General features: G+C 41.1%; 1 protein-coding gene across 6 annotated transcripts in view; it reads right to left on the reverse strand.

Annotated features, from left to right (window-relative positions):
• Positions 1-4,495: 4,495 nt before the first annotated feature.
• Positions 4,496-26,650, reverse strand: part of ZNF521 (zinc finger protein 521) — a 236,607-nt gene continuing 214,452 nt past the window's right edge. For all 6 annotated transcript variants that reach the window (XM_052703677.1, XM_052703672.1, XM_052703674.1 and 3 more), the window contains one exon: positions 4,496-5,329. In XM_052703677.1, coding sequence (XP_052559637.1) covers positions 5,300-5,329 — 30 coding nt within the window. In that variant the 3' untranslated portion in view covers positions 4,496-5,299. The remainder of the gene's footprint in view (positions 5,330-26,650) is intronic.

Below are 26,650 nucleotides of genomic sequence, written 5' to 3' on the forward strand. Positions count from 1 at the left end.
GCTCAAAAGACAGGTGCATAAGCATTTTCCTTGTGAAAAGAACCACAGAATTTTGTCTTCTCTTTGTCCAACAAGTGCAATTTCCTCATTGATCGCTAGGATCAGATGCGCCAGGAAAGGCAATTTGTTCTTGGAAATTTTTTTTTCTAAATTGCAGCGAGGGATTGGGATACTACTGTTACAAATGATTGCTTGCTACAAAACCCAGCCGTTTTACTCTTAAAAATAAATACAGATTGAAACGTCTCAATGTATTTATTTTACCCTTTAATAAACCGCATTTGTGTGCTTACCATTAACCTTCCCATTCAAATGTCATTAGCTGCTAATTAAGATGTTGATATGCTGATTGTATATCTTGCAGTGGAGATGATTTGCAGGCACTTAGTAGGTGTTTATCAAACTCCAGCACACGTTCTGGTTTAGCATAAGCACGGCACATTTAATTTACCGAACGCCGTCACAGTTCTTCAATTATTTTTTTTTTTCCTAATACATAATGAGCGAAAGAAGGAAAAAGCATGGCAAATTGTCAGGAGTCATCTCAGAAGAGAAGAGTGTACAGTAAGCGGTGTAGGACGGAGCCAGTGGTGTGCCTACTGCTTTTGCCTCTGATTTCAATAAGCCTTATTTAGAAACTTCTAAAAAGATCTGAGCATATTAGTAACAAAGTGAAGCCCTTTTAATTTGTCTACAACTTACGATGTCCCACTAGTCTAGAATGGAATGCTCTGCAGTGCTAAAGGTTTGTTTCAAGCCACATGCTATCACCAAGAAGAGTTTAAATCAAGGAAAGGCAGACAGGATTCTGCTCGTGCCAAAGCAGTTCTGCAACACAGGGTATGTTTTCACAGGACTTTTTAATATAATTTATGAATATTTGCTCGCAACATAATTGTCTTTTCTGCTGACATTTTCAAAGCAACACTGTGATTTGTTGGGTCTCCTGAGAGTCCAAGTACAAAACTGATAATTATATTAAATATACATAGACAATAAAGAGTGTGTTTACATAACTATGCCCATAAATATCTGATTGAACAGTCATTGTTCTCAAAACCCTTTTAAGCAGCTCTCAGAGGGATCCAATTCTAATGACATGATGGTTTAAAAGATGTTGCTCAGTCTTGTTCCATATTTAATTAACTTTCCTTTTTTTAAACTTGTGATGGTGGAGACAATAACAAATAGCTCTGAAAGGAAAGCAAGCTCTGAAACATGAGTGAGACCTTGTCGGGCTTTTGTGTGCCACGCACAGCAGAAGATCTGTGCGCACAGGTTGGTGGCCGGGGACCCCTCTGCTCCTGGGGGACTGCATCACTGCAGCGCTCACAGCTCGCTGCGACTACCAACAACAGCAACAACGATCATAATAATTAAGGAAATCTTCCGCATACAAACAAGGGAAGCAGCGTGGGGAGGGGAAAAGCATGCATTAGATAGAGGTGGTAAAAAGGGTCTGATCTTGTTTATTTTCGTGCCACTACAGAGCACTGAAGCAAATACTTTAAGGAGAATGGCACATTGCCCACTAAGATGTAAAGAGCGTGCGAGCATTAATTGAGCATCAGTGTATGACTGAACACATTAAACAGGAATCGAGGTAACATTTCCAAATCCAGGGATGGTCCAGCCCTACGGAGCCCTTCACTTTGCCTCATCTCATCACAGCTGTAACAGCAGCACAATATTCTGTTTTCACACTCAGCTATTTTTAATTGTCGCCAATTATAATTCATTTACTTTTATGTGTCCTACTTGTCACAATATTAGCATTTGTAAGTCTTTCCCTTCGCAGGCTGTGAGAATCTGTTGTGACATCTCAATAAAGCAGGATTCAATCAAGGTGTGAATGAATTGTTAATCTTGTTATAAATAGAAGGTGCCATATGTTGGTATGGAGGGGATGTCTTTTCTGTGTGTGTGTGCTGAGGACAGTGGTAATGAAACAAAGTGAGTGGGCATGCCAGAATTACTAATAAAAGTCTGGTCATTGAGAAGTGGAGAGGGCTCTGGCTCTTCTACACACTATCAAGGACACGAAAACTACAAGGTGTCACAGGCAGAGCCTTCGAAATATCCTTTTTTGGGGGGGTTTCAGACTAAGGTTAGCAACATGACTCCTAAGTCAGAGAAAGCAATGAGAGCATTGTACTAGGAGTGAGATGGAGAAGTGGCAATAGCCTCCTTGGGAGCTGAAGCACCTCAAGTGTGCTGGGAAATCCAAGCTAGGCAAGCAGCTATGACATCCTTACTGCTGGTCAAAGCACATTTTGGGGAGCTGATAACTGGTTTGTCCCAGTTAATCTTTTGTTCAAATAAAGAATTAGTTCATTCCCTCATAAATCCTGTGCTCAGATATCATCTGTGTGGACTGTGTCACTTCTGCAATACACATTCCATTGTTATACTTTCTTTAGATCTGTTATGTTTCCTTAATGCAGGAGTGGCAAACAAGCCAAAAGACTTATCATTACATTAAAACGTCACTTACGGTAAAACTCATGCCCAACTGAAATCTTGGGAATACAGCCAGTCTCAGAGGGAAAAGGATACCCTGTGCATCAATCTATCCACGCAGCCTCTTGAATAGATTTATCCTTTCACATAGTGTTAAGGGTATTAGGAGGAGCTCCTTTTAGCTTTTGCTGACCCAGGACTGAGAAAGGCATGCCCTAGCTGAAATGCACACGTGCACAGTCAGGGAGTTGTGTCTGCTCTTCCACAGGCAAGATGATCTGCCCCCACGTTGTTTCTTCTAAATGCTCTCGTCATTCCCCATGGAATGCTTGGTTCTCATTGGGAAGTTTAGATGTCTTCAATAATCTATTTAAACAGCTATTTAGGTATCACTGAGAAACCTGTTCCTTTGGAAAGTAAGAGGATTCCAGCACTTGATACTACCAGCCAGCTCTTAGAAGCCATTTGGGGCTGCCTGCGGCCGCAAGACCCTTCTCTTCCCCTGCACTGCACCGCAGAAACAATCGATGCATAAAGTCTTCATCACATTTGCTGCTGCTCTGTTTACTGTTACTTTATTTACATATCTAGAAATTCAACATCTTTGCGTGTTTTGCAAGCTGTCATGACATGAGACACTAGTAATATGCTATGTTTTGCTTGCTAACATATTTTTGACATATTTTAGCTTTTGATTATAAGATTGCATCTTTCCCAGCTACCATCTGTCTCAACTCAGTGGCACTCTGGCATTTACAAAAACAGTAGGGTGTAATATTTCTTATATACTTGAACTCTACTAGAAGCACGTTATTTTCAGTCTTAACCAATATGTCACACTTTCACACATGAAGGCTGAAATGTCTTATATCCTTTAAGGTGTCTGTCAAAAATAAAGAACACATCATCACATTCAATTTGGCTGAGATGAGTAATATATTAATGAGAATAAGAATGGGAACACTTTCTGACTTATAAATAGAACTGGCATTTTACAAGCCCTGTGTACTCGTGCCTGTATTTATCCTTTTGTCAGCACAAATGAGATTTTCACATGAAACCCAGGCATTTCTTTTTTGTATTTGGCAAAATATGCACAGTATTCTCAAAGCTGGATTTTTAAACATGACTTATTTCTTTCTTGTACTACCTGGTAACCTGAGACTTCCAGATTTTCCTTCTTCCCCTCTCTGTCCTCCATCTGTGGACAGTCAAAATGTGACATTCAGCAAACTGGAAATCACACTTTATATCTAACCTGACAGCAATGGGCATTCGGACTGTTGTGATGTGCAGCTCTCTAACTACAGTATGTCAGCAAGACTGGTTTTCATGGGATGAATCCAGCAATTCAAGCAATAGGATACGTATTAAAATAGCTGGAAAATGTTTTATTTTTTGTTCCTGTTTTGTTGGTGAGCTTGTGTTGTGGGTGATACGGATAGGCAAGGTTAGCTTTTATCCCCTTTCTGCTTCTCAGAACTGCAGGCAGTCAGACCTCAGCCAAGCTGTGATGTCTGCTGGTGGCGGCTCCCTAGGGCCATGGTGACAGGGAACATCATCTTGCTGCATTCGCCAGCCCCAGTTCTGATGCCCATGTTGGGAAAGGAGTGTGAGGGATGGGAGGGTAGCGGTGTTACTGGCAGTGACTGTTGCTCCCAATAGTCAGTGCTAGAGCCAACCCTATAAATAATATTGTGGATAAAATATAACCAAACACAGAAGATGTGTGGTGACTCTTCTGGCAACCAACATGTCAAGTGTACAGGTAAGAAATCGTTGAAACTGCCTAAGAAGATAAACAAACTAGAAAACACTGCCCTGAAGCACATACTGTTCTGCAGTAGGCCAGCAGATGTGTTGCTACCAGAACCTTTAGTTAAATGTCCAGCTATGAGAAAAACGACCTACTGACCAGTACAGAGGTCCTTACACAACGGGATTCCAGATCTTGGTGGTCCTTGGGATACTAGAGGAACAATGACAGTGGTACTGCTTTCAAAGGGAAAAGACAAGACACAAGCATGCTCACACATAATGGTAAACTGAATTTATTTCCTTTTGGAAAACAATTCCAGTAATCTCCAGGTTCAGATCGCAGAGTAAACATTAATAACAGTAACATACAGGTTAGTTCAACTGATTCAAGAATTTGGCCATGTGAAATCATTAAGGAAAGTCTTGAACACTCAAAGCTTCAAACGGTATCCTGAAAAAAAAAAAAATTCTTTGACAATCTACATAACAACTATTGCATATATGGTAATGCTATCTGTCATATCGCAAGGCTTACAAATATATATACGGGCCTTATTCAACTGTGGGTTCCTGCTCTGTGAGAGAGAGAGTCTTCAGATTTTTTGCAAGAATCTTCAGCAATAAAAAATAGTCTTGGATTCATCTGTTTGTATACCAAAAGAGAGAGATTTCTAGACCGAAGTTTAAATGAAAAGAAGGCCAAACAGAGCTGTATTGGAACATAGCTATTACTTTCTCCCTCCTCCTTGAAAATGACGCTTGTTCTTCAGCTATTTTTTCCCCTCATACAGTATTATTATTATTTTTATCCTTCTTGAATAGGGCCCAAGTCCACTTGTCTTTATAAGACCATTTTAGTATCAGACAACATAATACATGTGCAACACTTTATATACAGGAAGTCTATCCGGTGCTCAAAAGTTCAAACACATGAACATCCAACAGTTTCGATAATACAAGTTTTATGGTACAATACAATGTTTCTGAATAATATACATTAACAATGAAAGTTTCGTGCAAAGAGTAAAACGTGTTCCCTTTTTGTGCCACAAAGAATCCTCCAGAAGAGATGGGCCTTGCACTAACTGCTATGCTGGGTCATCGTATGATTCTGTAATGAAAACAAAAGAGACAGATTAGTCACAGGATAGGCATTTCTACCAACACCACACAAAATAATGTATTGAAAAGAGAAGATGATTGACCCCTCCCTTTTCTACTAAAGCAGACAGAAGAAGCGTTGTTACCAAAGAAAACAGCTTTTCCCAGTTGTTTCAACTGCTTCTCTCTCCATGGGTCACCAGAAAGGCAACACACTGCATTTGTGTAGGTTTGGGCAGCCCCTGCTCTAGGGATATTGTCCACCAGCCCTGTTCTTGTGGTGCGTGCTCTACACGTGGCTGCTGGTTTATATGTTACGCAAATGAGAAATGCATGCATTTCTCAGAAATGTCCTTGCTGCTTAGAAGCCAAAAAATGGACAGTGCTTCCCAGACTGTGGCATCACTTCAAAAGTTTTATTACATTAAGAACTATTTCCCACTTAAATAGCATAGCACAGTATATTCCACAAAGACCATAAGCCCCATTTTGTGCCTAGAAGGGAGCTCAAAGACTGATGAGAAAACAAGAGCGTTGCCGCAGCCCTTCTATCAGCCACCAAAACCCACAGATATTTTTCCTCAACTGAATGCAATGCTTTTTATGAGGTAGCATGACATGGGCTTTGGAGCCTGAAGTTCTCCCTTCCTCTACTAGGAATGAAGAAACGCTGCAGCAAACACAACTTTCATGACCCTGCCCTAATCGAGTTGACCACTTCTAGGGATGAGATGCAATTTCAGTGCCTGCATTGGCTCAGGTCCTACACAAACACTGAGCTAAGAGCAAGGAACCAATCCAGTGTATGTTAAGTCTGCTCCAATATAAACTGGATTCAAAGAAAAACAAAGTCTGTGAATGCTACTTCACAGCAATGCTACTGATTAGTGATGAACTTTGCACGTTTTTAATCCAGGCCAGATTTGGGCCAGTGACTCAGAGGGGAAGGGTGTCATGTCCCATAGCCTGGCCCCTGCATGTGCAGTCCCCTCACTCTGCTTTATCAGCCCAATCTGTCTTCCAACCCCCTTTGGATTCTTCCGGATGAACCTGTTCCCTGAAGGCTGTCAGAATTCTCCATGAAGAGAACATCTATCTACTAGGGCATACCCTCCAGAGCCACCCATGGAAAAAGCCATACAGGCAGCCTTGGCAACACAAATGTGAAATGCAGCGTGATTGCAGGCCGGTCTGATTGCTCCCCCTGCCTTTTCCTTTCTCTCTGCCTAAAACTGTGCACGCACACAAACAATAGTTCATGGGACATTTGGCAAGCAAAGGATCTTACAGTAAGACTGAGGAATTTTTAATGTAGTGCCATTCTCGAGATTAAAGGAAAATGACCCAGTGACACTCAGAGATGCAATTTCCAGATGTGAATACAAAATGATTTAATGCTGATGGCAGGCATTCCAGACCGTCCAAGGCCAGAGAGTGTTAAACAAATACACTCTACTGCTCGATTTCATCTAGCTTCTTATCCTTCCCATAAAGTCATTTCAGAATGCTGCAAAACAGTAACAATACACTGCAGACCAAAACATCAGCTGGTCTCAGGTAATGGGCTCTGACTTGAAACCACAGAAGCAAGGAAATTAAGAGTTAAGCCTGACAGTTGGCCCTTTAGTCATCCTGTTGTGCCCATTTATTGCAGAACTTACAGCATAACACCATGAGCTTATTGGAGACCCTGCAGTACATAGAAACCATGGGATAGGTTAAATATGGGGTGGCAGCCTGAATGCAGATTTCTCCTTTGCTCCTGAGTAGGTGAAGTCACATGCCAGTTGTTACACTGCAAGGTGATGTTTGGGGGTGCCTTTTGTTTCCAGTCTGCTGAGAGTAAGCACGTCAGTCATTTCCATTTTTCTTTCTTTCCACTGACTGAACAGCGCAGGATCAGTGTGGGGCCGGATGAACAGTTGCATGTGAAGCTGCCAAAAGGTGCTTTAGTAGTGTAGGCATAACTCTGGCTGCAGTGATATTTTTGATTAAAATATAAATAGGCCTAAATGTGATAAAGTAAAGCCCAGTATAGGGACAGACTTGCTCCTCCTCTCAGTGTCGTGGCTCCCACGCCCTGGTTCAAATCAGGATTTTCTTGATACACCGAAGAAGCAATAGAAGAAAACAAGCATTGCACAGCAAAACAAGACAGGGCAGGATTCAAACATCAGGAAACGCTTTGAGCAGCTCAGGCCTTAAAAAGGCAACTCTGCTTACTTTAAACAGTCAAAACACAATACGCTTTCCAAAGTAATTAAGGCTCCCCATATGTGAGGGACAAGGGAGAAATACCTATTTGGCTAAGTGGCAAAATACAAAGTAGAAGCACTTCAGAAGCATAACATTGACAAGACGAGCGGGCGAAGGATGAGAGTAGAGAGATAAGAAGAGGAAGAAAATTCTGTAATCCCACCGAGAGCCATATTCCACTCTACCAAAAGCCATCTATTGGAGACCCCACGTCTAAGTGACTGAAAATTGCAAACATTAATCCCAGTTATGAACTGCTGTTGTTTTTATGAGGGGTGTTGTGTTTAAAAATTTAGGGCACAAAATCCTCCTCCATTATCCACACAGCAGATCTCGGCGCTCACTCTTCCTCGCAGCGGTGAGCTCCTGCCTGCCTGGCAGCGGGTGGGGAAGTCAGAAGATGGAGCTCCTGCTGGCAGGGACGTAGCAGGGACACGGCAGCGTGGGCACCCAAGAGAGCAACGAGTGGCAGCAAGATCCCCTGTGTGGCTGTGAGCACGCTGCCCCCTCTCTAAGGGTATGCTGTGAGCTTGGAACGTGCCTCCACCAAAAACTCCAAAATAGCTTGCCTGAGTGCAGAGGAATTAGTGTATCTACTTGCCAAAGAGAAGTCATTTAACTAAACACAGAAGGTATCACATACTCCCCTTCTCCATATAACCCAAATTTCATTGTGCATAAGTGCTGTTTAATTACAAGGTAATCTCCCTGTGAAGCAAAAGTTTTGGTTTCCTACTCAAGCAATGGAAAGAGAAAATATTATTTATTAACACAATCCTTTCTGGACCTCAGGAACAGCTATGTTAACACTTCCAAGAGCTACCATTTCACAAGGAGAACTGTATTTGCAAATAGAAATGCAAGCTTTGCATGCACAAAATGGAGGACCAGTGAGGCAGGAGGTCTCTGCGTTCCTGCATCAGGCACCAGCCCAGCCAGGAATCCTCTCACTTCCACTGCTTCTCTGTTTTGGTGTTATTTGGAAAGCAGAGAACCTAAATTCAAAGTATTTCTCAGTCAAAAGAAAATCTTTAATTGCATTTGCCCTGGTCCTGTATCTATTCATTAGAATCCAGAATAGCAACTGTTATTTGAGCTGCTATATTGTACGCCACAACTGCTCTGGATGAAAATCTTTTAAATATCCCTGTTGTTAGTGTTAAGGAACTAGAAAAAATGCACAGATTTCATTATAACACTGTCTAGAATAATTTTCTCTGAAAAAAAGAAAAAGTAAAAGGTTTCTTTGCAGAAATGTTCAAGACAAAAGAGGCAGTACTTCTGTTGTTAGGTGCACATCTCTGTGTTCCAGAAAGAACATGAGATGTATTAGCTGGCAGAACGTTACCACCCACAGCATCAAAATTAGCAAAGAAAAAAATACCCACAGATAACCACAGACTCACTATACCATTAGTATTTTTAATGTGAATTGCAGTTGAATTCAGTATAATGAGACTTGTGCTCTTAGGACAAGATGAAGCAAGACATTGCTGTACCCGACAAACAGTGCAAAGAGGGTACAAGTGTAGAAATATAAAATTAAATGCGGATGCTTTATTTCAACAGATGGTAACAGTACCAAAGCAGCATGTTATTTTTTCCTTAGTTCAAGAACACAAACATGAGTAATCAATCATCACTGATTAAGTAATTATGGTACCCTACGTGTTATCACTTATCTGGAATCCTTTATCTGTGTACATTATGGATCATATTATATTTTTTAGCATTCAAGAACAAAATATAACAAAAAATCTCCAGCCCCCTTGCACTGCAATACAGTAGCAGGTTGTAAAACAGAACTCTACATTACTATCAGCCTTTAAGCACTACTTTTTTTTTTTTTTTTTTTTTAACAATAGCAATTGGTTTCCAACAGGCTGGATAATAAGTCTTTTGACCTGCATTCTTCTCTGACCCATTAAGGTCACCCCTGTGCTCGGGCATAAAGCTGACTTAGGAAATGCCTGCAAGTCCTGCATTTCATCTCCTGCCCACTCAAAATAAAGCTTTCTTTAAATGTGTCTGTACGGGTCCCTGAAGACCAGGGAGGCATCCCTGTAGTGGGCAATGGAGGGACAGAAGCTTCTGCCTTTATTAATGAATGCAGACCATTATGAGTCTGGCTGGCTCCTGCACTGTTCCCAGAAGCATATACTGTACGTGACTTAAAATGCTAGAATATTGACACAAAGCGAGCTGGGCACCCCTAAGGAAAATTACTCCTTGGATATAATGTAGGCTCGTAACAGCTATTAGAGTACAAAATAAAACCCTCCGGGATCAAACTGACATATACCGCATTCTACCTACTCCTCAAACATTAGAAGAATTTCTTTGTGAAGGCATTCTCAAGGACAGCATTAAACTGACTTTTGTAGCAATCTGCACCAGCTTTTTGGCTTACAGCTTTTAGTACTAAATCTCTAGTTTGAATCAATATAAGTACTATATCTTCCACATTAATCAATACATTTGGTTCAATACACGTTCTATTAAATTATACTTTCTAATCGAGATTTTCTGCTTCTCTTCCCTACTTTATATTCCAAACTTCCTACTCTGTACCATACTTTTCTAGCTGTTTGCAGCTAATAAGAGAATGCTGGATTTTCCAGAGCTGAAGGGGAAGGAAGAAAAGCTGGTGGAAAAGGCAAGACTAGCAAAACCTTATGTACAGCAGTAATGATGAATCCCAAATTCAGTTTCACAGCATCACTGTGGTTTCCAGAGCTTCAGTGTGATGCTTCATCACTGAGCCAGGTGCCATTGATACAAGACTTCTCTAGGAAGCTCCGCATTGAGAAGTGGTGAAATAGTACATTGTGTAGGAAGGGGCAAGGGGAGGAGGGAACGTGAGTAGAGTGAACAAATGAAACTTGTTCACACATAACTAAAACTTCCAGAAAAATCCAAGGAAAGGCTGCTTTTTATACCATTTCTTTAAACTTGTGGTATTTCAGTGCTGGTACACAGTTTCTTGTCAATGTCCCATTGTACTGTGACAACTTTCTCCCCTGTTAAACCATAACGTCATTATATGCAAGTCTAAATGGATGACATATTTAGATTTGTGAGATACTAAGATTAAATACATCCTATAAATTAAAATGTAAAAAGATCTTATTTTTTTCCAAGTCTTTGGGGATATCTGAAACATTTGGATAGAAGATATCTGTGGCAATCTGAGTGATGTACAGTTACAGCAAATGACTTTTCCACACCTGCGTTAAGTTTGGTGGAAATGTGGTTATTCTTCATACACAGACAATATGAAACACAATGTCAGAATGATAAACACATACATTGCAGGCATTTGCTACTGTCTAACAGATCAGAAACACTGCACTGATGCCCCTTGCTTGCGGTTTCTCTTTTTTTGTCTCCAAACAATCACTGTGAATCCAAATAATCTGCAGAGAAACTGTTGCCTTTCCTTTTGACATTTAACATCAACCCACTCAGCTCACAATAGCATCTTATAATCCTTTCTCGATGACACTATGTCACTATTAAAGAAAAAGGTGAAATAGCATAATAAAAGAGAAGAACAAGAACTCATAGAATTTAAAGACAGAAAAGACCCATTAGGGCGTTTTCTCCACCCACCTTGCCAGCATTGGATTATTGCCTATAGTGTAATTTCAAGTGTTTTGCCCAGTCCAATTTTAATTAGAGCTCCCAATGCTCCTCCTGGGAGGCTGTTTCACAGCTTCACAGACCTCAGGGTTAGGATTCTTTTCCCTGATGTTCATTCCAGGAGAGGAAGAGGCTCAGCCAGCTCCAAATCACACATGAAACCAAATCTGCATAGTCAGGAGCTGATTTCAGTAGAATATTTGGGCCATTTCAAAGCATCTGAAAGCAGTAAACACGCTCTCAAGCCTCAAAATACTAAGGCCCCAGCTCCTCTGCTATTGCAGGCAATAAAGAGGATTCTGTTATGCAGGCTTTTCCCACTGTTCTGCAATACAGATGAATGTGTAATATCGGTGGGATTCAGCAGCGCTCCCACACTACCAGCAATCCTCTCCACAGCCCACCTCCACTATGTATATTAAAAGAAGGTTTTAAACCTGCTATAGGGACATATCCAGGTCCATTCTATGATATGATCCTTAGCTGTACTGACAGAACAACTTTGTGTTTTTCACACAGGTGAAATACAAAGAGCAACTGCAGTTGAAGCTCATCATTAGATGATGTGACCATAGATCATTTCCCCTAATGAGTCCCTCCCTTCCTTTCATTAAACACAAACCACAAGAAATTAAATTATTTTATCTGAAATCTTGGCACTAACAGATGTTTCTAACATGTTTTCAGGAATTACACTGCTTCTGACACAAAAGTGACTATATATTCAGAAATCAGTGGTCACACTTATCCTGAGTGAATGAGGTAGCTGGAAAGCAGATTACTGTAGTTTTTCATAGGTTCAAAGTAGGAAGCCAAATGGAGATTTTGAAGCTCTAGAGAGAAGAGAAAATACTCCAGCAAGGTGTGCCTGCCACTAATACCTGCAGTGCTGCAGTGCAGCTGATGGAGCAGGAGGAGCATTGATGAACTTGTAAATGCACTGAGGTGGGTATGGAGTTTCATCCAGACCCATTCTGACCACCAGCACAGGTCTAACAATACACAGTTTCTGAAACTTGAGATTCCCAAGGAAAGAAACATTTGATCTGAACAAAAATAGAGCCATTTCCACTACAAAGAAGGGGTTAAATCCCAAGAGAAACTATGCGCCCATAAATATCACTTGTCTATGCATAAATACCACTTATGTGGGGTGAGTTGATGTTTACCAGCCTTTGAACCAGCTCTATTCTCAGACACCAGGGCCACTTGAACTTGGTCATCTTAGGTCATGAGTGACCGCTGCTGACAATGATAATTTAAGAAAGTCTGCACTGAGCTGTAGTTATCTGTATAAATTAGTTCACCTAAGCTATGTGAGTTGATATTATATTAACAACTCTGAATGACTGCTAATCAGATCATTCTCTTAATCACATTTATGTAAAAGTCTAAGTATTCTGGGTCTTCTACTCAAATATTACCAGCTGGACCAGAGAACACAAAATCAGAAAAAACCCTCTAATTAGATAGGGTGTTCTCAGGGATCAAAAAATTAAAAACCAAACAAACAAAAACCCAGACACTGATTTTTCTTCAGAGACTTCCATTAAGTCTCTAATAAAACACTAGTTATACATTTTTGGATGGATTATTACATGTAAATACATATATCACAGGTTTTATGTATGGAAAAGAATGAGATATTTCTAGTACAGCAACTAAGACTTTCATCATTGTCACCAGAAGTGAATACAGGCAAATCAAAGTGTCTGCTCCCATCCTTGCCCCTTCCTCATTAGGAGCATTAAGGGGCCTAAACAGGTGCCCCTGCCACAAATCAGGCTGCTTTAACCTACAGTGCAATACCCATCCATAAGGTTCCTTAGACTATTTGGGGGTTAGTGAAATGCAATGGAACTTACAACTACTTTTTCCATTTTGTGCAAGGTGTATCTGAATGTATGTGTAAGATTACCTCTACAAATGACAAAATGATGGTGGTGGGAAGAGAGGGAAGCAGCGAGAGCAGGCTTACAGCAATTCACCAAAACTGGGAAAAACACCCCTGTTTTCTCAAGTCATGGAGAGGTTGTATTGCAGATCTAAGTCTCATTTCCAACAAAACAATGCTTTTGTGATACTGCAGATGCTTGAAAGGAATACACAGGTGTCCTACCCCAGTAAGAAAGCTGTTCACTAAGTGGGAATAAAAGCTTAAACAAAAAAGACAAAAGTAGGCACTTCTGAGAAATATATCAGAAGTCTTATTACTTTAGGAGATGATTATGATTACCCTGGTATAAATTAAGAGAAACTTCACTGAAATCAAGGGAGTTACAAGATAGGGACAACTAGGAAGAGAGCCAGGCTTGCGGAGCTTGAAACTAAAGAATACTGTTCATGTCCCCATTGCTTCTTGCTCACCTTCTGCAGAGGGGACAGATCTCTCCACTACATCAGACACAGGCAAAGAGCAAGCAGAACCCAAAGCTGAATGAATCCTGGTTTATCTGCAGCTGAGACACAGCAGAGTAGCAGGGGACACAAAGCTTTGATAGGCAATACTGCCTAATCAGATGTTCAGGGATTAAATCAGTGTTTCACAAACAGATGTGTTCATCGGCAAGTTGTTACTCTGCTTTAGGGTTTTCCTTTGCTATGTTAGATTTATCGTCCTGGTGCTTTCTGAACTACAACATCTGTGAATAAGTTTAGGTCTGACCTCCCTCCTGTTTTACATCCACAAGCAGTACTCCTACATTGTGCTCTAATTTTAGATTCCTTCAAAAGAAATAAACATGTGGAAAAGAGGGAGGTAAAAATCAGAACAAAACCAGAAAACTCTCTGCCTGACAGTATGCGTTCATTTCACGTGAATGCAAATTCACCTGTATCTGGGAGAGAGGAACTGGCTCTTGGAAATGAAGCTATGTTGCGTACAGATTCCTTTATAGGTCAAATTCAATTAAACAAACTCCTACTAAATATTTAACAGCTCAGTGCAGTAATTAGTGATAAATAATGGAAGCTTAAATTGATAATTGCACAGAAATGTCCTGATGGAAACATGACGTTTCTTGCTCCTCCTGTTTATCTCATACTCACCAAATTCTGATAGGTCTTTTCAGGGATTAAAGTGACAAATGAACCTGTATTTTACACATATCTATTCAGCCAGCGATGCAGTTTGCTATGAGCTGTAAGAAGGAGCCTTCTAAGTGGATCTTTTTCTTCTCACATTCTCATTCTGGGCTCTCTGACTTACAGCAGAGTAGCTGCTGGATCAGTGAATTGCTTTCAAACCTTTCAAACTAACTGGCAGGTCCAGAATTTCAGCTCCCATCCTTAGGATTCAAAAGGTCACCCAATTAAAATGGGGAAGCACACAGAGCTGTGATTTATATGCAAAGGGCAACCTTTAAAACAATGATCCTTCTCAGTTTTCCACAGGTGCATGTACAAGAATGCACCTCTGAACAAAATTACCAATGAAATTTCAAGTTTCTTGATAGAAGCTGAAAGGAAAGGAAAGCACTGTAACTTGTCTGCACTCTTATTATACAGGCAGATTGCATCCCACACTGTATCGATCTCCAGGTTCACCCCCCTACTCTGTGACACATCTCTGGGTATTGTGCTTATCAGGTGACAAAGGGACAGCCTGGAATCTGGATTACCCACACATTGGCAGCCAGTGTGTGTTGCCTTGTACAACAGCACTGAGCACACTGGAGGTTATGGATCAGCCCAACACTAACACAGTGTCTAACATAGCTTTCACTCAGCTAAAAGCAAAGTGTGAACCAGCCCAGGTTTAAAATCACCAGACCCAGCTTGGTGCGTGAAAATCCTATTGGGTGTTTATCAGCTGGCTTACATACAGGTAAGGGAATATTTAAGCCAACTGGTATGCTTTGGATCTAGAAGTCAGAAAGAGATAGAGGCGAAAATGTGTCTCCTCATCCACAGTATGTTAATTCTAAAATGTGCAGGAAAGAAAAGGAAAGACTATTCCTACTCTTTGAAATGCTGATGGTCAGCCTCACTCTGTTTTACATTGATGCATTTCTTTCTTCAAGATGGTATGTAAGGAAAACCAGACTAGTCAGGTCTGACTAATGATGAAAGAATCCTGAGCCGATAGCAGAGGTCCCATGACTCTTGGTCTCTGACTTGCTTCACAGCTGGCTACTGTGCCAGCCCAGATTAGGCATCTCACTGTCCCTGCGGTTGGACTTGATGATCTTTAAGATCTTTTTCAATTCTATGACTCTATGATTTTATTCCTACAGCTTGTTGAACAAGGAGCAGCAGCTATGTGACAGGGTTGGTATGAATGAGAATTACACATATGCTTGTCGGTAAAGAAATTAAGGACTGCTTTCATCCCTTCGTAGCCAGTGACAGTCAATAATCCTACACTGAAATGCTGTGTTCTTATAACAACTGCATCCTAGTTGCCTCCTTTCCAGTTTAAGAAGCTCTAGGTTGTGAAAGTTATTTTTAGAGACCAGTGTACTATTGTGCCCTTTAGAAAGTCACCACTTCTCTGAATTTTTTAAGGATGTACACTGTAAATCAATAAATCTGGAGTGTTTACTGACATGTGGTACCAGAATAATAAAACTTTATATTTGTCACTGTGGTTGTTATTTGTTAACTGAGGAAGTCCAAATTTTCTATTGTCTTCTGTTTTGTTGCCATTTGCATTTGTGGAACAGAAGTGTGAAATGCGACCACAGCTAAATGGGAGGAATTTTACTCTCACTTTTGCCTGCCTTCAGAATCTATACAAGGAGCAGGACAGTGAAGTTTTACTCCTTTGTAAGTCCAAGTAATTCGTTTAATACTTTTCCAACCTCTCAAACAAGGACAACACAAGGAAGCATCGTTCTGTGCTTTTTTCCTTCTTCCCATTGAGGAGAGAAGCATCCTCCTACAAAACGCCATTCTTCTAGCCTGGTCGTTCTGCTCCCTGTTACACAGCTGGCCATGACACACTGCAAGTGAGATGTGCCACTAGAGTCAGCCTTGGCCCTGCACAGTGAAACGGATGCCCCTCACCCCTGGCAATGATGTGGCTCTCTCTGCTGGGGGCACCTGCTTCCACCCCTTGCTGCCTGTTAGGGCTGTCTTTCAATGCAACAATCTTCTGATCAACTGAAGATAAATCACACCAAGGAGGGAAGATAACAGAAGACAACGCTTCCACTCACTTGCTGAATGTGTTTAGTACCGAGCTGTCTGAAATATAGAACTTTATCTCCTTTACAAAAAGATGTGCTGTAGCTATGGTGAGGCTAATCTATAACCCTCACAGTCTTATATAATTTGCTACTCCAAATTACTTTTAATTCATTACAATAAAACCCACCTAATTAAAATAACTCTTTAAAGTGAAGTATTAGCTTGATCCTGGGGAAAAAAACAAAAACAAAAACAAAAACAAAAACAACCAACAAACAGAATCTTCTCTACCAGGGGGCAATTCATCATACTGCAGTGCACACTTACACCAATGCAAATGTAAGCTGGGAATAAGTGCCCTCCGCAACAGTGCCAGCATTAAGAGGCAGGAGGCTGCATGCCAGAAAACCTACCACACACAAGTGGCACTTCTCATCTAAAACTCTCAGTTAGTTCACCTTGGCAAAACATATCGACTACTAACTTCAGTAAACAGACTGGCACTACAAACAGCAGTTGCTTTCCCAGAAAGTAACTGTCTTCAACACTGAGATAAAACATTTGTTTGGGGGCTACTCTTGCGGTCCCCGATGTTCAATAACAGTTCTGCATTGCAGCATTAGCATCAGCACTGCCACTTCTCTGTGGTCTATATCCTATTCTCCCTGTGAGTCTTTTCAGCATCTCGAGGTGTTTTACAGACTGCATGTTTGTGCTCTGGTCAGATTGACCAAATAAATACTTCTGGATTTCAAAGAGGCTGCTCTGGGGCTTTGGCTTTCCCTTAAAATGTCATTAAATCGTCAGGGTGATCTGCTTTCAAAATGTCTGTTCGAAAACATACTTAATATCAGCAATTACAGCTCACAGACTTTCTGGTTTCTGTTATTTCTGCTTCTCAGTAACTATTAAAAATTACGAAAAATACAGCGTTCTCCATTTGCATAGGCAAAGAAGAAGAAAACCAGAAAGCAATTATAAGGGCTAAGCAGAAAGTCTCCGGAATACATGCAGCACAATATTGGATTTAACAAAAAAAAGGAAAAAAAATTTTTTTTCTCTATCCTAAAACATAACACTTTGTAGAAAGTTCTTTTCAAATCAAAGCAACACTACAGTAAAACAACTGCAGGCAACATTTCTGAGCCACAACGCGGTTTGTGTCAGAACGCTCATCACTTCAGGCTGACCTGTCAAACTAGCTTTGGGAACACAATAAAAAGACAAATCTGCAAGTTGGTAAGAAACTTGGGAAAGATGAAAAGTAGGAGTTGCTTCCAAACTATAGAGCAGAGTGCTGTGCAGCGCTAACCAAGCTGTGGTGATGGTTGCAGCAGCTGTCTGTCCCTTCCTACTGCTTACAGGCACACCTGCTCGGCTCTGCTCCTAACAGTACTGTGAGGGAGACAACATTTTGAAGCTCCGACAGAAGAAACCAAATGAAAAATTCAGGTGCAGCAGAGTGGCATGGAGAAGAGATGAGGATTTAGTGCAGTATATGAGTACCTGCTATATAGCAGCCACTATAGCAATAGTGCTATATTATAAACTGCATATGGATCAAGTTGGCTGAATGACACTTTTGAACCTTGGGAGGGAATTTCTGGAACCTACATTTCCAAGAGATTCTCAGCACCTTGCAGAATCCTATTCCCAAATCCAACCAACTTACTTAGGTGGCCCACGGTGGTCTCTGGGTGCCTCTTTTTAGGCATCAGGGATTAACATTCTGGCCACAGGGCTTTTCCAGAAACTAACAGAGTTGTCAAACAGTCTACAGAACTCACCAGAGAATAATTTCTAAGGGTTTTGGAATCACCACTGTTCAGAGATATATTTCTCTATTAAGTTCTGCAGAACAGACCAACATCTGCAGAGACTTACCATTCTCTGATAAATTTCTGACATTTTCAGACTAATTCCTATACAACTGCCATATATATTTTTAAAATCCGTGTGGCCTAAGTGTTCATAACTTGGGCCAGCTTAGTCCTCAGTGCAAGTTTAAGCGTTCATAAGGCTGCCTGACCTTACGCCAGCTCATAATAGCCCCCTGGGGACTGACACATCAATTAAAAATCTCTGGAATTCATCAGAGCCTGAGACATGCCTGCAAAGACCAAAAGGGAGTGATAGAGAACCAGCTAGCAAAATAAACAGGAGTTGCTGCATGCTAAGGGAATCTTTGGCTGTCTGACTAAAGGTACCTTTTATACTGGCAGGGGATGCAAATTGGAGCCCGAGGAATCGCACTTCCATTTTCAAAGCACTTTGCAAACATCAACCATTTCACCTTCACACCAGTGATTGGAGGGAAGTGAATATGTGCATTTTCAGCACCCTCCCGTTGCTGGAGGTGCGGAGCACTCTTGAGGCATGGTCTGTGTCTACACACAAAAGGAGTTTCCCAAAGCCACTGGAGGAATTAGGAACAGAAAATGGATTAGCAGAGAGTGCTACCCATCCCCATGCTCAGTGTCATGCCTCCCTAGGAAGGCACCAAGGCAACCTGCTGCACCCCAGCCGCATGCTGCCTTGCTGTACGGTGCAGATTACCGCATGTCATCCTTTATAATCTCTCCTTTAAGAGGGAGTCAACTCATTTCCTGTGCACTCCCCCTATGGTTCCCCCCGCAGATGGTGGCAAGGTTGGAGACAAGTTGTTTTCACAAGGCTGAGATTAAAAATGGCTCTGTGTTTTGCTAAGCATTCCTCTGAAGCATGGGCAGCGCGTGCGTGTGTGTCTGAGAACGACCCCAGTGAAAGGGAGGAATGAGAGATGCTAAACAATGCTGCACAAAGTTGCAGACTGTTCGGCTACAGGCCAGAAAATGAATCCAATTTTTCATTCTGTCATTATAAATATTTCAGTGCAAATGGTACTGATTTTCTGCAACTGTGGTTAAGCAAAGGGCCTCCGAGTGAATATTTAAGAAAAGAAAAAAAAGGAAAAGAAGGAGGAGGAAGGGAAAAAAAAAAAAGAAAGAGAAAGAAGAGGGAGGCGGAGGGGGGGAAATTAAGGTTAGCAACCAATTAATTTCAAACTTTAGCAGCAAAAGATTCTGGGAAAAATTCTACAGCGCTGCAGCGTGTGTGACTCCAAGAAGGAGGAAAAAAAACATTTACTCTGCTCTTCTTCTGACAGTTTCTCATAAAATATCTGCAGTCCATCTATCTTTTAGTACTCCAGGCTCCTCTGGAGAGCAGAAAATAGTAGTTTAAAGCTCACTTCAGTGCCAGTCTGCGGGAGATTGCTTTCCACAGGACCCCTGCTGATGGAGGCCTAGGGGAAGAGGCCCAGGAGTTATTCAATCAGTCCAAGGCTCTGGGGCGGCTGGGGGTCCGCTGAGGGCTGATTATAAAGCTGCCCTCCTGTTGCCTGCCTCCGAACAGAACGAAATGAGCAGCCTCTTGCTGAGCAGATTCTGCAAGAAGGAATTTCACCTGTCACAGAGTTTGTCAGAATTTCAGGATTTATCTTGGTGCAAAATTAATAAAATACCAACCAGAATTTCAGCCTGACTACTCAGCTGTGTCATCTCAAAGTGATCTTTCACCTAAGAAAACCTGGACACAGAGCTACTGAAGTCATCCTTGCCCTACTTTTGCTCTGGAACTTGGGTAGGATGATACGACTGCATAACAAAACCGTTAAATGCGGGTTTCCTGACAATGACACCAAGTGTCAAGTGCTGGGTGGGTGCTACCGTCCTAACGCACAACTTTCCACCTCACTCCCGCGGTTCCTGAATCTCCCTGGAATAAGCTAGGAATCTGAAATACAGAAAGATCATTTCTGTAGTTTATAACCTCGTAGGTCCCTTACGGCAGCACATCTGTTAAGATCATACACTGGTATTCCAGGTCTGGATTTGATTTATAAGTTTTAAAGGAATACAAACAACAGAAGACGTAGGATTACATTCGTGAAACCCTGCAAATTAATATTGCTGTGACAGACAGGTACACGGCCCTTTAGCCACATTCTGAGTCTAATATCTATTCACGTAGAAAGGTGCCAGGCTGATAAAGCATCATCTCAAACCTCTGTGAAACAAGTTCAGTTCTTTCTAAGCTAGACAGTCTTACCGCTCTTCTGGCAGTGCCTTACGGCGATAGTAATAACAAATCTTTCTATCCTACTTATTTAAGTCAGACTGTGCCAACTTAGAGCACACATGAATTTCAGGTCTCAGGTAGCACAGAAGCAATTAACTTGCAGCCTGCAAGAGTGTTTCTGTTAAAAGGGCAGATCAACTTTTAGAAAACAAAATTCTTGTCAGCTAAGCCAGCTGATGGGTAAATAAATATTATTCCATTTACAATGCCATTAGTTCAAATCACGACATGGAAAACAGAGACTTCCTCTATACCAAGAAACAACAAAATATGCTCAGATTGGGAACAAAGATGCACTTGCCTTTAATAGGTCATATTCTACATTGTGGAATTTTCGGTACTCTGTTCAAAGCTGTCTGCTGTCTGAAGAAACGAATTTACCTTTCAATTTGCTCGTCAGCATTTTTGAGTAAGAGCTTAAAACAAATGGTAACATATCCCTTTCCTACCTCCTCATCCTTTAAACGACAATTCAACATTAATACACATCATAAAGCCACCTTTACCAGGCAGTAGTAGTCTGACAGTTTTAACACCAAGAGATCTCACAGCAGAGAGAGAGAAAGCACGCAAGTGAATGCACAGATGGTGGGAGGGGACACAGGGTGCTCTCAGCAGGCTACAGTAGAGATGCATTAACTCCACAGAGGGATAAGGGCTTCCCACCAGTACAGTCATGAATTATAACTGAGCACGGGAGTGAGTTCTTAGTGCCTGTCTCACAGCAAATATACTGTTCCATTTTCCTGCACAGTCACCTTTCACCTTTACAAACTCAAAGCAAAGCAAAATGCACCACTAATATTTTACAATACCTCGGCTTTTTTATATTACATACCACACATCTACACACACAAAGTATAGAGGAAAGCAGTGCGTGCACGAACATAGAGTACCGCCAAGCAGATGATCAGAGTACACCCACAATCAGTGCCTATGTCCAGTGATTCTGCTGCAAAACGAGCTTATAACAATACAGCTAAAGCTGCACGTAGAAATGCGTTTAACTCAGCAGTGTCGGTTCATGAGGCCTGAATCATCTCTTTCCCTCTTGTTAACAGGGTGGAGGACATTCATTTCAGCTTTGAACACAAAGGAAGGTCTACTTGAATAAAAAATCACACGAGTCTACAAAAACACACTCTTTTTCCATCCCAAATCATACCTCAGACTCAGTCTGATCAAAGCATGGTGAACCTGACCCTGAGAACAGGTAGCAAAACTAAACCTCAAAGCTGTTCCTCCAGGTTGGGGTTTTGTAAGGAACAGCTCCAGTTGTGCAGCCATCTGCATCCAAGTCCTTTTGACTAATGTTTGGAAAGGAAAGGGACAATCTAACGATGCTGATGCTCTCAGAAAATAAAAGGAAAGAAATTTAAAAAAAAAAAAAAAAAAAAAAGAAGAAGAAAAAAAGGGAAAGCCACCACTTTGGAGCCAAAATTGCTGTTTACTGGAGTTTCCTGGATGTGTCTCTTTATGAATCACTGACCACACCTCGTTTTCACAAACTATCTGCACCTCCTCCCTAAGGGAATTCATCTCCTCCCAGATTTCCTCCTACTCAATGGATCTATCAATGGAGAAAACTTGTTATTTTAGGCTGCTGAAAATTTGACCGATTTTAAAGGATTCATTTACCATGCCTTTCACTTTCGTTTAAATCCTCAGTGTTCCTGTTCTAAATGACAGCACTGCAAGCACTTGCTTTTAAGCACTATTCATTTTCCCTCCCGCACCTCAGCCTTTCATACGGAAGGAAGGCTGATCTCTCTTCAACAATGGAGCCTTCTTCCTTCATAGCTTCAGGGCAGAGACTGTTACTAGCTGTAGACTTGCTGCAAATATCACAATAAGGGATACAAATGTGAATTTCTCTTAAAATACAAGTTCAGCTCCTGAGGTATCTTGCTTTAGAAACCTCTGTCAAGAGCAAACAATATATCTGTTTCCAAAATGCACAGCAGCTGCCCAGTTGCTTTTCCAAATGATCTAACATGTCAATGGAATCAGGATGACTGTGAATTCTCTACTTTTCTCCATTTTGTGTCTCTAATCGATATCTTACCTTCTTTCACACTTAATATACCCCAATCTCAGTTTGGCAGCATGTCTTACAGAAAGTTAAGAAACCGAGATCAAACATCCTCCCTCTCTCCAAGTCCCTGAGTTTGAGGAGAAGCAGGGCTCCCAAGCTAAACTCAGTGATGGAAGAAGATGGGAAATCAGGCTGCAGATCCTAGAGGGTGGCAGGTCTGCTGCTACTGAGCCCTTTGCCTGTGCACTGAAAAATCGAGGAGTGAGGATGCTGGGGTACATGAGAGCCATGGCAACCCTCTGCTGGCACTGCGGTGGGAAGAGGGGGCAGATCTCAAGCGGCAAGCTTCCAGCCATAGCGTTGTGCCATTGCTTGTTGGGAATCTGTAAGACCAGTGGAGAGTGGAGCCAAGAACGAGGAGCGTATTCACGGGGATGGAGGGAGGGGGGGCCAGCAGAGGGCTGGGGGAAGGGAGGCAGATTTGCAGAACTGGCCATGAAGCTCCTCAGTACACCATAGCTGGATGCTTCATAAAGTCACACTGATGGCAGTCCCGGAGATGGCCATCTGTTGTCAGCTCTGGGCCAGATGAAAGATAATATAATGGCAGCTACTGGTAGCTAACAGCAGGGCAGTCGTAGGAAGGAATGCATCCTAGAATGAAGAAGTGGTGCTTCCTGTTCAGCACAGAAAATCAGTCATCGATATCAACTACATTAGCAAGAAATTAATGGATGGACAATTAAGAGAAAGGAGCTTATCTACCAGGGAAATTATTCAAACGAGAACACAGTGCTTGTTTCTTCTGCTTACTCCAGGTGTACCAGCCAACTGATCTGACTAATGACGAGGTGTGGGCTGAAATGTTCAGGGCACAGATGATAAAAACTCATTTTCAGCAAAGGGCAGAATTCCATTTCTAATGATTATTTGCGGGTCAGGGAATAAATTCACTGCTTTCCCTGCCCTCAATCTGCAACAGGACTCCCTGATATTCACAAAGGTTTCTTTAAGGACTGAGGTTAGAAATTGGCCTTTATGTAATAACTGAACTTTTCCTTATTATTATCACAATTTATTTTTACAAGTGTCTTATTATCAGCATCACTCAGCAGAAAATATTGACCTTGTAATCACTGTTATTTCTATCTCATTTCTTTCTGCGCGCCATAATCTCTCTCCTGCTTCTACTCCTTTGCCATTTGTTTCCTTCTTCTCCTGCCTTTCTGTGCATTTTCTTTTCTGCCATCAACTTACAATTTGCTTCTTTGGGATGAAAGCTTGCACACTTTGCTGTTCCATTAGCTAAAACAATCAGAAACCCTAATGTTAACGTTGGCATATAACACCGTTTTTTGTTTTTTTCAAGTTTTCTGAATCAACTCTTAAGAAGACAAAGGAAAGTGGAGATTATCCTCTGATCACCAGTGTTTCCTGCTTTCAGACTGGAGACAACAAACTTCACTTAATATCTGCATGACACGATCTTTGCAGTCATGACAATTACCATATTTTTTGTTTCTTAGAACATATTTAATATCGATCATACCAGACGATAACGTGAACAGACCTAAACTATGCGTTAACTTTTTTATGTTGCAATTGATATTTTTTTTTCAAAAACAGATAATGTATATTTTACAAAAATGAACAAACAAAAACCCAGAACTAATTCTCAAAACAAAACAAAACATACACATAAAACAAAACAAAAGGCATATAAGAGCCTGAACAGGAAGGAGTAGGAGAAATAGGGACATATATTCAAGTAAATACATATTTAAGTATCACTATCCCTCCTGAAAGTGGAGAAATGTATATATTTCTGCTTATTTTTGTGTAGGTATTTTGTGGCAAGCCCGCACTTGTTTCGGATGTTATACTTAGCTTCCAGTTCTTTTGCTATTCTGTTCCATAAGTCTGAATTCATTTTCAAGATTAAAATGAACTATTTAAAGGCAACATCGTCATTTCACTGGTACACCATCTTTGTCAATTAATCCTGTAATTTAATAAATAATATCATCTAAGTATCTAGAAACACGGATTATAATTGTGATTTAGTTGTTCTAGAAATTTGAGGAAGATCCTTTTGAGGAATGTACAGGAGGTGTGAACTCACTGTTTCCTGCTTATTTACAGGAAACAGTACAGAAAGTGTCAAAGGTTCATTGTAGGTGTAGATTTACAAGTATATGGAGAATGTGCAGACTAGTAAGAGCCAGTAATACCCAGCTCATCACCACTGTCAATCACTATTTAGTTAAATCAAAATGGTCCCGATAAAACTCTGTCACTTGGGACTTGGTGGTCTTTGCACTGTGCCGTAAATATTCACGGATTAATGAACTACTCACAAAGAGTGTTTACATTTGAATAGGCCAATCAAAGGCCAGTGAACTCACCAGCTCCAAACCTGGAAATTTCTTATTTGGAAAAGAATTACTGTATGAAAAACCTAATATGGCTGTAACACTCCCGGATCTCCAGGGGGGAAGTGGCTGCTGGAAGGAAATTCAAAATTGTTTTTTTTTGTTGTTGTTATTTGGTTTGGTCTTTTTTTTTTTTTTTTTTTTTTTTTTTTTTTTTTGCATTTAAACTTTGGCCTTGAAATAAAAGACTTGTAGGGGAAACACTTTGAAGATATGTCCTTAATGAGCTAATGCTCAAGTGCCTCCCCCCACACTTCATCACATTTTTGAGAAAATTTGCAAAGGAAGTAATTCTCCCTCCTATTGAGAAAGAAGTCTCAGGAATACAAACCTTTTAAATCTTGGAAGACATAGAGATATACTTTATCTGATAGGGTTTTGAGAATTTCCAGGGACTCTTTTTTGGGGGCTTATTTTAGAGAAATAAAATGCAGTTGATACAATCACATGCATGTGTGCACCCTACGTGCACACACTGCTGCATGCTAACATACACGTTTTCTGTGAAACAGAAAGCACTGTAAGGGTTCAGGAAAAAAAAGCACTCAAACTGGTAATACTTGTAATACATGCAGCTCTCTCTATCTAGTTCCCTCAAAACATAAGCATTAATTACATTCTTAGTATCTCTGGCACGCATACTGTTATCATCATCCTCCCTCACTAGATGAAGAGGATGCTCGGTTAAGTGGAGCAAGTTAGTACCAGACATCGCAACTGAATCCAGCTCTCCTGACTCCCAGGCATCTGCTCTGACAAAAGCAACCTGCTAAAGACTAAGGCCAACATCACTGAAACTAGTGCCTGTATTTAGGCATTAAAAGTGTTTTGCAGAAACCTTAAAAGGTGGCTGTTGCTGCACAGCACCCATGCTTTTAACAAGGTTGCTATCTTCAGGCATTTTTGACCTGATTTCCTGATGCACTCAGCACCAATTTCTTGCACTGACCTTAACTGCAGTTGGAGGTGCTCAGCACCCTCTCAGAAATAGGCCATTGAGTTTAAAAATGTTGGCCTAAAGCCTTGATTGTTAATTGGATTTCAGGTAGGTTTCTGTTTAAGAAGAGCTGGCAAAGTTATTCCCTGCTGGCTCCTGGCCTTTGGGGCCTAGAAAGCCAGCATCTCTGTTCCACTCTTCACCCTAAGAGTTTGGGGACCTAGAAATGCCAGAGCTAATCTCCAATTTCACTTAAAAAAATGTTTTGAGGCCTTTTCCTTGTGAAGAAAACATTCTGGAAAATGTAACTTCACCTGCAGGTTTGAAAGTTTTATCCCTGTTTTTGTGTAAAGAGTATAAATAATTCATGCCTTCCCTTTTGTCATGCAAGACTTACTGTTGGGACCTACACATTCACAGACTCAAACCTCTTGGGGTCATTGGAAAAACAATTCCTACCAGGAGGTAGTGGTGCCATTGCTGCTATGGCTGGTGCTATTCCCATAACAATCTGTCTGCTGGCCTCCAGAAAGCCTCTGACACAAGGAGGCAAACCCAGCCCAGTTTTAGTACCGATTTTCTTCAGCTGCCCCCCACAGTATGACAGAATATCGGTTTTGAATCACAGCTCTGCTACTTTTTCCAGGAGTGGTCTCAATCAAGATTCCTATTTTTTTCAATAGCCTAGAGTTTGCTTAGTTCTGATTCAGCTCAGGTCAAAGGTATTTCAAAGTTGTTTCAAAACGTTGTGATCTTTGGGAGCATTTTACAATGCAGAGG

This window comes from Tympanuchus pallidicinctus, unplaced genomic scaffold (assembly GCF_026119805.1).
Source record: "Tympanuchus pallidicinctus isolate F22 unplaced genomic scaffold, pur_lepc_1.0 scaffold5, whole genome shotgun sequence".
Classification (NCBI taxonomy): domain Eukaryota; kingdom Metazoa; phylum Chordata; class Aves; order Galliformes; family Phasianidae; genus Tympanuchus; species Tympanuchus pallidicinctus.